Source organism: Diabrotica virgifera, chromosome 4 (genome assembly GCF_917563875.1).
Source record: "Diabrotica virgifera virgifera chromosome 4, PGI_DIABVI_V3a".
NCBI lineage: Eukaryota > Metazoa > Arthropoda > Insecta > Coleoptera > Chrysomelidae > Diabrotica > Diabrotica virgifera.
In genome coordinates this window covers 247,971,697-247,984,461 of record NC_065446.1, presented here as the reverse complement: position 1 = coordinate 247,984,461, position 12,765 = coordinate 247,971,697, and the positions used below count along the sequence as shown (strand labels likewise).

Genomic DNA, 12,765 nt, shown 5'->3' with positions numbered 1-12,765 from the left:
TCGACACAACTGGCTAGTGATATTAGTAGGTAATTTTTTTTTGTTTTTTGCGTATTTTGCCAAAATTGACAAAATTACTAATTATTTAGTAATTATTAACTATTTAGTAATTGTTTTTTTTTTTTGGCAAATTGTCAAAATTATTGACTAAAATCACTAGTTGTGTCTGAGTTTAGCGAACCGACACTATATGAAATAATATTGTTTGGAATAAAAAATTATGGTCTGATATGTGCAATTACATTCTTCTAATGGAAAAAAATATTTGAACATTTTTCTCAAATTATGGATACCAATAATATTCTCATTTATAACTCTTTTATTTTTAATTTGACGAAGAAAAGTTATTCTTCATAAAAAGTTCTTCATGTTCTAAGATTTATGATGCAACCAACATAATATATAAAATTTTATTAATTTTATACGAGGTATATAAAAATATGAATTTCGACCTTTATAGTTCATAACATTTAAATTAGAATGATAAAAACATAAATTTAAATTAAAACATAATTATTAATTCTAAACTACTTTTCATAATAGCAATTTTCCATATTATGAATTAAAATACGTAAATAAACAAAGTTTTCGTTATGATAATGCTCTCATTTCTAGCTAGATCTTGATTCAACAGTAAGTTTTAAACGGTAACTGCTAAAATTTATAAATTAAAAACGAAGAATATAGATAAGTAAATGTTTCTAATGTAAGAAGCAAAACCAAAAAAAACTATGATTGCATTGAAGGGCCACAGAGGAAAACGATGAATGTCAATTTTTGGTCATTTTGCGATTTTTCTGCAATCTGTTTGCTCAGAAAGCTATCTGTGAATCTAGTCTGAAAATAGCTCTTCGCACTATCAACCTATGAATGGCCAAGGGGAAATATGTAACTTTATTTCTCATTTTACCGAAAATGCTTTCATATAGACATTCATCGTTCTTCTCCCTGACCCTTCATTTGATTTAACAAAGAAAAAATAAAAATTTTGAGTTATGTCATTTATTTTTAAAACATCGGTCACTTCTTTAAACGTTAACGAAAAATACCTATGACACTTCTCGAAATACAACGGTTTTCGTGATAAATAACGATACGTTCACGTCGAACGTCAGAGTATAACCTTAAAAGCAAAAGTGTCATTTGACTGCGTTCACCAGATGCAAATACGTTCACAATAGACCTGGATCCCACGTACCAAAAAAAAGTTGATTAATAGCAAGCTGAAAATTTGTTAATACCTTAACGGTGTCTAGTCGGTCAAACTTTGATGTATGGGAACACTGGAACAGGGGCAGTTTTAATTGTGGAACAGGTTAAAAATTTGGAACGTCAGACTACGAAAACGTTCCATGTGTTTTGTCGGACAGAACTTCCAATTGATTTGTTACCATTTCAATAAACTCTCATGCAAAAATCAGACTGGTGTTTATCACCAACTGGGCATTTTAATGAGTGGAACACGAAGACCATGTCAAATGGCAGGAATCATGTTGATTAGTAATAGCAGTCTAATTTTTGAATGAGAGTTTAATGAAAGGGTAACAAATCAAATGGATGTTCTGTCCGACAAAATACATGGGACGTTTTCGTAATCTGACGTTCCAAATTTTTAAACTGTTCCACAATTAAAACTTCCCCTGTTCCAGTGTTCCCGTACATCAAAGTTTTTCCGACTAGACACCGTTAAGCTATTAACAAATTTTAAGCTTGCTATCAATCAACTTTTTTTTTGGTACGCGGGATCCAGGTCTACAACTATTTGCGTTTTGATTCTTAAACTCGTTGACAGCGAGCTGAACGGTTGGTTGTTTGGGTAAAAATTTGATATTTTGCTTGTTTGGTTTGAACGTAACCTAAAATAACCTTTCTCAATAAATAAGTTTTTGAAATGATTTTTTTTTATTAAAAGAAAAAAGAAAATGGATTTAATAGATAACGTAGCTGAATGTCTTCATTAGCCGTTATTTTATATATAAAACCATTATAAATATATTCTATAATATATACAATTTCAATTCCCGCAATATTTTTTCAACAGTCAACACGTTTGCAAAGTTGAGCATAAATATTTTATGCTTGCAAAAATGGCGATCGCTTTCCAAACATGTTTGTTGTCAAGCGCAAACTAATTGCCAACGTTTGCATCTGGTGAATGCATTTTGTTCCGGTATAAAAATATTCGTTTTATCGCCAAATGAATAATGACACCACCGCCATCTTACGAAGTTGGAAGTAAACATTTATGTAACACTTTTACCTGGTAAAGTATAGTATTTTTTAATAAATTTAACAAGATAACTGGAATTATGCATTTTTTGAGTTGTGTCACTTTTCTTCCGTACGAGCGATTTGTAACCTTAAAATACGTACCAATATTTCAGCTTAACAAATTTCATTGAATATATTTCGATAATTTTAAGTCTCTGGGAAACTGGGTCGAAAAACAGTCTAATTCCATCATGTGGAAGGTTGATAACTAAATCCGCTTCTAATGGTTTCTAAAAAAAGAATCAAACTTGCAAATTACAGAGTATAGAACACGTTGAAAGTAACAAAATACACTACTCCAAGAAATTAACGCATCAATTAATATTTTTATAAAATAAACGCCAATTTAGGCCAGGACCGATAAAATTTTTGAGACCAAAAAATAGTGTTACAAAAGTGACTTTTCTTTTCTATGATCTTTTAGGCACTAATGTTTAGTTTTAGTTGACTTTATTTATTTTTAATAACTTACTTCTAAACAAATGAAAAACACTGAATTTATATCCTTTATTTTACAAACTACGATATTTAATTTATTTATTACACCAAATCTACTAATTTATCTAATTACAAATTCAAAAATACCGCGACCGTTACATATCAAAGTACACCGACGGTTTCAAATTCACCACTAAACAATTCCAAAAATGTCTATTTATATAGTTATGTACAATTAGTCTACTGATTTCCAGAAACATCGAAAGGTAAATATTATTTACACAGAGCAATAAAAAGAGGTTTATAGATGGTCTTCTAGATACGCCGATTGTAAACAAGTTTCTCCCCACAGAAAGGGTCTCAAACAGTTCGCCGCCAGAAGCTTCCGGAATTGACAAGGCCGGCCTGGGACCGTGACAATAGTAACAGAATGGAATCCTTTGTAAGGGGCTCCTTTGATCCCTTCCAATAGGAGAAACTCCTTTGTAAGGTAAACATGACAAAAATTAAGCTAGGAAAACTAGCCAGAATGCAAAGAGAGAGACTCAAAAGATTTGCTGAAGATAAACTAGGTGAATACCTATTAGTTTTCTCAGGATTCCAAAAAAAATGAATGCATTTAAAACACATTAGTGCGAAATCTTGCAAAAAACAAATGCCATTTTCGTTGGATGTATTGATCATTTAACTAATTTATGCGGTCAGCACTCTTTTGCATACAATACATCTTGAGTAGGTAATCTTTTTCGGAACTGTAGAGGCAATTTTTTTCTGCTTCCACTAGCCTGCTGGGAAGTGCTTATTAAACACAGAGCAAAGCATCTGTTAAACGACTGTTCAAAACGCGTTGGAGTGCTCACTATGCTGCAGTTAAAGTATTGGGAGAATAAGTATAGTTTTGTTGCTGCAATTGAGGAATTATGTCATCAACATGAAAATTTAGACACCAGAGGTGTCCACATAACCTTACGCCCGCTGTGTGTAATTGGACATTTCTTTGTTATCTTTTCTTTGGGAATGATGTTCTAAGAGAAATAAATTTTTGTCAGATTGAATTGGAAAGTAAAGGAATAACCGGTGATCAATGAGGGATCAAAATAGCTGCACTTTATATTGAAGAAAAACGTAGTCATATTATATGAAATAATAGATTTTGCCACGAAAAAAATAAGAATACGACGACATTCCCACCAAAAAACGAATTCGACGTCAAAAACGAGTGGATAGTGACTTAGCTACCGATACAGGACTCACACTGCTTCGAGCCGAACTTCAAAAAGGATATGTTGGACTGTTTTGCTGCATAGAATAAGCAAGGAAAGAGAACTTTTCCACACAGTGAAATTTAGAAAAACATCATACTTAGGCCACATACTGAGAAATAAAAAGTACCAATATGCCCAACTTACAGTGAAAGGAAATATCGTGGGATAGAGAGAACTAGGAAGAAAAACAAACTGTGGTACAAAAATCATTAAAATTGAAATGACACAGAACAATTCTAACCTGGAGACCATACCAACACAAAAGACCCAGAGGCAGACCTCCTATGAGATGGACAGATGATCTGAATCGGACTGCCGGGAAAAATTGGTTACAAGTAGGTTACAACAAAAAACAATGGAAAGGAAGACTTGAAGAGGCTTATGTTCAGATGTGGACGTGAATGTCTACACGAAGAAGAAGAAGTAGAAGGAAGAAAAACACTGTCGTGATTCAAAAACATCCAACAATGGACAGGGCTAAATTTTGAACAGCTAATACGAACAGCTAAAAACCGAGAAAAGTTTTCAATAATTGTAGCCAACCTTCATTGAGGAGAGGGCACTTTAAGAAGAAGGACTGTTTTGACCTATTCAATTTTGAACTCGAAACCAAATCAAGGTCCATTCATGATGTGGCTGCATTCAGTGAACAGTTGAAATTAGCTGTTTCAACATTTTGTGACTTTGCCTTGAAGAGGTATCAGAAGCAGACCTCTTGCTGGAAATACCAAGGCTCAGAAGACATTTACAAGCGGCCAATATTACAGCCTATATAATATGGTTAGCTGTGGACTTTTTAAAATTCATTATGGAATGGAATTTCATCGAATCTCTCCCAAATTTAACGCTCGCATTAAAATTATATACTTATAAACTTATAACCATTTGCTTATCGGTTGCTTCATGTGAGAGAAGTTTTAGTAAGCTAAAATTAATCAAGAATTACTTTCGAGCAACAATGGCGCAAACAAGGCTAAATAACCTCGGTTTATTATCTATACTTAATTCTTATTTTTTTCATTATTCAAAACATACGTGTATCAGATTTTCGTTGATTTTAACAATCTTTATTTTTAGGATTTGGGGTGACACTATAGATTACCGCCCCGGGTGTCTACACCATGCTAGCTACGCCACTGGATGAAATCCAAATATTTATCGAGAAAAACAAAGTTAAGGATATGTAAAACGATAATAAGGCCCACAGTGACTATCGTAGCGAAGTATGGGCAATGAAAAAAATTAGAAAAATTAGGAAAATGCTCAGATCTATATATGGAGGCAAAAACACGGTGGAAGGTTGGGTGCGACGAACAAACAGTGAACTAGAGGCACTGTATAACGAACCAAGCATCAGTCGGTTCATAAAGGCACAGACAGTGGGATGGACGGGTCATGTAATGAAAATGGAAAGGAAGAGGATGCCAAAGATGATCCTAAAACGGGGCTTAATCACTAAGAAAAGAAAGGACAACCCGGATAAAGATGGAGCATACATACAGAAAATAGGGAATTGATGGTTGAGAAGAAAGGGCTACAAACAGGGATGAATGGTAGGACTGGTTTCGGTTTAAGATAAATGTAAGAAATAGTGCCTAGTTTAAAATAAAAATGTAAGAGATAAATATAAGAAAAAAAAATGCAAAATCAAACAAAAGAGTTAACAATGGCGTCGAGTACATAAATAAATAAATAAAATTTTTGCTTAACTACATGTATAAAAACTAGTTAAAACAAAAACTTTGTATATACTGACAGTGACCATGAACTTAATCAATAACGACTTACATACCACCTTTATAATTAGTCCATTCACATCAATAAAAAATAATGTTATTGACAACAATAACAAACAAAAAACAAATTATTCTACATTTTGTAGCTTTTCCCATAGTATATAGAGTTACAATAGATCGTCAAAGAGATATTAAACATAAAAAACAGTTTATAATAGATAGTATATATGGCACATCCTGTTCTAAACCGTATTAACTCAAAATATTAAAAAAATTTATTTTAGTTAGTATACATTTAATTTGTGTATCAATATTTTACCTATTACAACTGGGCTAGAGTAAGATAGGAAAAATATTTGTTAAAAGAAAATAACAGCTTTAAAAACGATATTTTGATTCGAAATATTACAGTTTTCCTTCAAAAATTTTATTTTGGCAAATCAAATTTTGATGACATTTTTCCCGAAAGAAATATTAAAACACATTGGTGTTATATGGTCGCTTTTTGAATTAATACTTTTTTTATTAAGTTTTTCACCGGAAACTAGCGCATATTCTTGTCACAAGTTTGAATGATACTGTTTTTACCGGACCGTGAGCAAAAAATGATGCATAATGCATTTTGTTGGTGAGATAAACCATAGATATATAATACTCTAGATTGCGCCCTGCGATCTTAAAATGGGTGACGGTTGCGACAGAGATAAATGAGCCTATTTGGTCGGTAGTCTCTTTTTAATTTTAGGGGAATATCGACGACGTGACTATCCCACTTTATCGAGTAATATATGTTGACAGTTGGAGCGGGTGGTGACGAGAAATGGTCTTTGGTCTTCGGACGTGGATAATCGTGGTTCGAATCCCATACCAACTTTACCTTTTTTATTTTTATTTAATCAATATTGCGTTTATTAGATATTTTTACTTCTGAAAAATGGACCTAAGTAAATCTAGCAGATATTAAATGTAGTACCTATGTATAGTAAGTTAATATTGGAATACATTTTGTGAACTGCATAGTAAAATAAAAGTCATTCGTTATTAATATAAATTCGTCCTTATTCGAATGATGTGAATAATATTTGTTTTGCTTCTACTTTTTTAAAAAATTGTAACAATAGTTTCATAAATAAAAATAATGTCTAATTACTTATAATTGAATCGGTCATTTCAAAAACAGCAAAGTCCACAATTTTGAGAAACTAACTTTTTGAGAGGAATAGACTCCTTTAAGATAAACGTTGTGTGCAAAAACGACACTCCAGTAAAAACATTAGGAACAAAACTACAATATAACTTTGAATTTTGATGTCATCCATTTCATCCATCTTTCGACTATATAGTTAAGTTTTCTTTGCTCTTCTGTAAAATTAGGAATGTGACTCGTGTTATTTTTTAAATGACCGATTCAATTAATAAATCGATGGTACATTATGTTGATATTAATTATTGGTATTTTTTTACGAATATTTTTAATTACTTTATAGTATTCTACCATTAACTTATTAAAAAAAATAACATTGGCTTTTATATTTTTAAAAATCTATAGGTACCTACACAGTTTTTCTTATTTGTTATATATTTCTTTGCATAGATTTATTTTAGAGATGTAATAATATCTAATAAACGCAATATTGATTAAACTAAAAATAAAAAAGTAAAGATTGGTATGGGATTCGAACCAGGATTATCCACGTCCGAAGACAAACGACCAGTTCTCGTCGCCATCCGCTCGAACTGTCAAACCATCTAAAATACTCGACGACAGAGTAGGATAGTGACGTCGTCGATACTCCCCTTGAATTAGAAAGAGACTACCGACCAAATAGGCTCATTTATCTCTGTCGCAACCGTCACCCATTTTAAGATCGTAAGGCGCAATCTAGAGTATTATAAATCTATGAGATAAACACACATTGAGTTTATGGACATCTTGGATTTTAAAGCACCCTAATATATGTCTGTGTAGATATTGGCATTGAATCCGACCCTCCCATGTAACACCGTTGCCGTATCCTCTATTTTTTCATACTATCACGTTACAATTTTTTGTGATATTATATTTGTGTGTGAAATGTATCAGTTTTGTGTATTTTAGGTATGTTCTAATATGTTATGTATATATAGGTTTTTACTTGATTATTTTAAATCATTGTGACGTTTAACTTGCTAGAAACCTTGTAATATTGTGTACCTAATGTGTTAAAAGTAAGTAGTTTTGAAACACCAATTAAGTAAAGTTTATTATGTTGTTGTTTTCACCAATTTTGAAAAAATGTGAAAACATTGAATTGTCCACGTCCGTCTGTCCGTCCGTCCGTCTTGTCTGTCTGTTTGCAAACTCAACTCCTTCGTCATTATACCAGGTAGAATGACAAATGAGGTGTCAAATGAAAGCTTATCCAAGGATGGTACTAAAGGTGAGAAATTTAACCTAGGCTGTCTGTCCGTCTGTCTGTCCGACCGCGTATATGATTCCTTCGTCACTGTACCAGGTAGAATGACAAATGAGGTGTCAAATGAAAGCTTATAATCCAAGGATGGTACTAAAGATGAGAAGTTTGACATAGGCTGTCTGTCCGCCTGTCCGTCCGACCTGGTATAGTGACGGAGGAGTTATATTCGCGGACAGACAGACAGACGGACAGACAACCTAGGTCTAATTTCTCACCTTTACTACTATCCTTGGATTATAAACTTTCAGTTGACACCTCATTTGTCATTCTACCTGGTATAGTGACGGATGAGTTATACTCGCGGTTGGACGGACAGACGGACAGACAGCCTATGTCAAACTTCTCATCTTTAGTACCATCCTTGTATTATAAGCTTTCATTTGACACCTCATTTGTCATTCTACCTGCTATAGTGACAGATGAGTTATATTCGTGGTTGGACGGACAGGCGGACAGACAGCCTATGTCAAATTTCTCACCTTTAGTACCATCCTTGTATTATAAGCTTTCATTTGACACCTCATTTGTCATTCTACCTGGTATAGTGACGGATGAGTTATATTCGTGGTTGGACGGACAGGCGGACAGACAGCCTATGTCAAATTTCTCACCTTTAGTACCATCCTTGTATTATAAGCTTTCATTTGACACCTCATTTGTCATTCTACCTGGTATAGTAACGGAGGAGTTATATTCGCGGTCGGACGGACAGGCGGACAGACAACCTATGTCAAATTTCTCACCTTCAGTACCATCCTTGGATTATAAGCTTTCATTTGACACCTCATTTGTCATTCTACCTGGTATAGTAACGGAGGAGTTATATTCGCAGTCAGACAGACAGACGGACAGACAACCTAGGTCTAATTTCTTACCTTTAGTACTATCCTTGGATTATAAGCTTTAATTTGACACTTCATTTATCATTATACCTAGTATAATGACGGAGAAGTAAATGTTATTATTCTATTATTCTTGTAGGTATATTTAACATTGATTGAAATTATGAAAGAAATATATAGAAAACAGCATGGCAACACTGTGATGCACAAACATAAAAATGCAGCCACATTCAGCTGTGCGTTACATAGGGTGCTTTAAAATCCAAGATGTCCGAGTTTATACACTTTTGAACGAGATGTGTGATATGAGGCATATTATGTAATATTTTCTGATGTACTTCTGTGTATTGTGTTTATTTTCTTTATTCATCGATAGAAGTTGCTTATTTCGTATTACTCAATTTCTTGTAGCTTTTATTCATTTATTATGTGCACAAACATTTTTCACATTTCTTCTTTATCTTCATAATATTATTGTCTATTTTTAATTATTTTTTGAAAATTCTCTCATTTCTTACTAATTTAGTAAAGAAGATTTAATATTATACTTACTACATCACTGTAAAGTACTTGAACACCTTTAATAATACCAACTTGGGACTGAATGATGGCAACAGCTTGTGAAAAGTGCATTCCTAAAAATAAATTTAATTATGTAAAATAAATAATAAACATATTTTCAACATAATATTTAGTGCTAAACCTCCCATTGTAAGGATATAAAAGTAAATTAATTTTTATGTGGACTTTATTCACCATAGGATTTAATTTCAAGATTAAATTTTTTGGATAATCATCATCTTCTTCTTCAGGTGCCGTCTCCGTATTCAGACGTTGGTTGTCATCATGTTTACAAGTTCCTGAAACCTCTCTCTATAGGCGGCTGCGCGAAATAATTCTTCTACCGTGGAACCACACCATTGTCTAATATTACGTAACCATGAAAGTTTCTTTCGACCAATCCATCTCTTTCCCTTCACTTTTTCTTGTATTATAAGGCGAAGTAGATGGTATTTAGGCCCTCTAATTATATGGCCGAAGTATTCTGTTTTTCTCCTCTTTATGATGTTTGTGAGCAGACGTTCTGAATTCATCATTTGGAGAACATTTTCATTGGAAGTGTGCGAAACCCACGATATCTTCAGGATTCGTCGATAGCACCACAATTCGAATGCTTCCAATTTATTCAGCATTGTGGTTTTTAACGTCCATGTCTCACAACCATACAATAATATCGACCACACGTAACATTTTAAGACCTTCTTGCGAATCTTCATCGACAGACTTCGGTTACATAAAACTGGTTTCCAGGTCATAAAAGCCTTACGTGATATTTCAATCCTGGTTATTATCTCTTCATCACAATCGCAATTTACATTTAACCAACTTCTAAGGTATTTAAAATGGTTTACTCGTTCTATCTCCTCTCCATCAAGAGAAAGCACGCCTTGATCTACATTTATCTTTCCAACTGCCATCCACTTTGTCTTTGAAATATTGATTTTTAGGCCTCTCCGATAACTTGCTTCACTGGCTAGATTTACTAATGTCTGGAGATCTAAATTTTCTGCAAGAATGGCTGTGTCGTCAGCACATCTGATATTGTTGATTACTTCTCCGCCCAGTCTTACGCCCTCTTGTCTGTCGTCCAAAGCCCCCCTAAAGATTTCTTCAGAGTACAGATTAAAGAGACTGGGTGACAAAACACAACCCTGTCGCACACCCCGTTTGATGGGTAGTTTTTCAGTACGACTATCTCCAACTTGGATAGATGCTACTTGATTGTAATATACGTATTTTAGCAGTCTTATATCGTAGTGGTCAAGTCCTGCTGCCTGTAGGCAATTGAAAAGTATATCGTATTGAAAAGTATATCGTGTTGTACTCGGTAGAATGCCTTTTCGAAGTCGATGAAACAAACATAAACGTTCTTTCGGAATTCACAGCTTTTTTGTAAAAGAAAGCGCATACAAAATAGTGCCTCTCTAATTCCTAGACCATCTCTAAATCCAAATTATTCACAGAAGAAATACTCGATTTTGTATAATTCGTAAAAATATCTAAGTGCGTGACTCATCAAACTGATTAGTCTAAAATCGCTACATTTGGTGGGTCTGCTTTTCTTTGGTAATGTTATAAACAATGACTCCAACCAATCATCTGGTATTTTTCCTTCGTTGTAAATTTTGTTAAAGAAAGTGGTTAAGTAGGTAATGTTTTCCCCGTGCTTTATTGTTTTTGGCTTGCTGTATTGCTTTTCTGACTTCAGAATTCAGTACCTCTGTCCTCTGTCTAACTGGTTGCCACAGGTAGTATATTCTTTGCACTGTTGTTCGTGATCACAAATTTTTCAGTCTGCGTTTTTAAGTACGTGAGCATTTCTCTGTTTTCTATATCCGAAGGTGTATTTAAGTTTCTTGTGGAGCTTGAAACTGTCATGTTTTTTTGGAGGTCTTCTATTTCTTTACAGGAATTCTCGAGCCAGGATTCTTTGGCTTGTTTAATTTTTCTTCTTATGAGTTTGTTGATTTCACGGTATTTGATATTATTTCTATTTTTGTATTTCCGTCGAACTTCCATCAGGTCTAGAATTTCTTGGTTCATCCAGTCATTTTTTGGCAACATTGTAGGTGTTTTTAAAGATTCTCTTATGTCCTCTAAAATAGAGTTTTGAATATTGTACCAACATTTGCTAATAGCTCTGTTTTCGTTTGGTATATTTGATATTCTGTGCATTTTATTATTTATCTGCTGCGATATGTGTCTGCGCGTTTGGGAGTTTTTAAGGGGGTCGAGATATATCTTGCTAGGCTTAGTTGGCTTTGTTAGTTTCTTTAATTTAATTTGTATTTTGGAGCAGAGTAAATTATGATTTGAGTTTATATCAGCGCCGGGATAATAATCACTCAGCACTAATTTGTCCATTGCTAAACATAGGCCTCCTCCAGATATTTCCATCTTTTCCTACTATGCGCCTCTGCTGTCCAATTTTAGACAATATTTATATTTTATTATAATTTATAGGGTTATATAAATTAGAAGAAATTAGGAGAAATACTGTCAGTATTATTAGAGATATTGCACAAAGCACATAAAAATCTCAGAAAAGACATTTGGAATAAGAGATCTGGTGTTCGTCCAACAAAGTTCAAGAAAGAATAGAATAATTTATAAGATTCCATTTATTTCTAAACTAACGTTACATGATAAACTGGTCCTAACCACAAGATGATAAGATGACAGGAAGTGGGAAACAAGCCAGACAAATGGAAAAGAGTATATTAGTACATGTTTACATAAACAAGAGAGATATACAACAATGTACAAACTACAGGGTCATAAAACTACTTAGTCATTAGATGAAAATATGGCAGAGAGTAATTGATAGACGGATACACGAAGAAACCAAATTATTTGATACTCAGTTTAGCTTTATGCAAGCCAGATCAACAACGAATACAATTTTCATTACAATGCACTTGATGAAAAAATACATAAAAAAAGAAACAAACGCTCATATAGTAAGCATTGATCTTGAGAAAGCATAAAATATGATTCCTCCAGATATTCTGTCATGGGGGCTCAATAAGGAAAAAAGTTCCTAGGGAGTATGTGTAGACTATGAGAGACATGTATGAATAAATAGCCACTCGTGTTAGGTGAGAGAGGTGAATGTAATAAATTTCATGTTATAGTAGGATTGTATCAGGAGAGAGTAATTGATAGACGGATACGTGAAGAAACCGAAATATCCGAT

General features: G+C 33.5%; 1 protein-coding gene across 2 annotated transcripts in view; it reads right to left on the bottom strand.

The window, feature by feature from the left end:
• The window catches only part of LOC114334143 (PHAF1 protein CG7083), a 52,549-nt gene that overhangs the window by 32,272 nt on the left and 7,512 nt on the right, over positions 1-12,765 (bottom strand). For both annotated transcript variants that reach the window (XM_050649955.1, XM_050649956.1), the window contains exons 2-3: positions 9,561-9,643; positions 2,374-2,501 (exon numbers count right to left, since the gene is read on the bottom strand). In XM_050649955.1, coding sequence (XP_050505912.1) covers positions 2,374-2,501; positions 9,561-9,643 — 211 coding nt within the window. The remainder of the gene's footprint in view (positions 1-2,373; positions 2,502-9,560; positions 9,644-12,765) is intronic.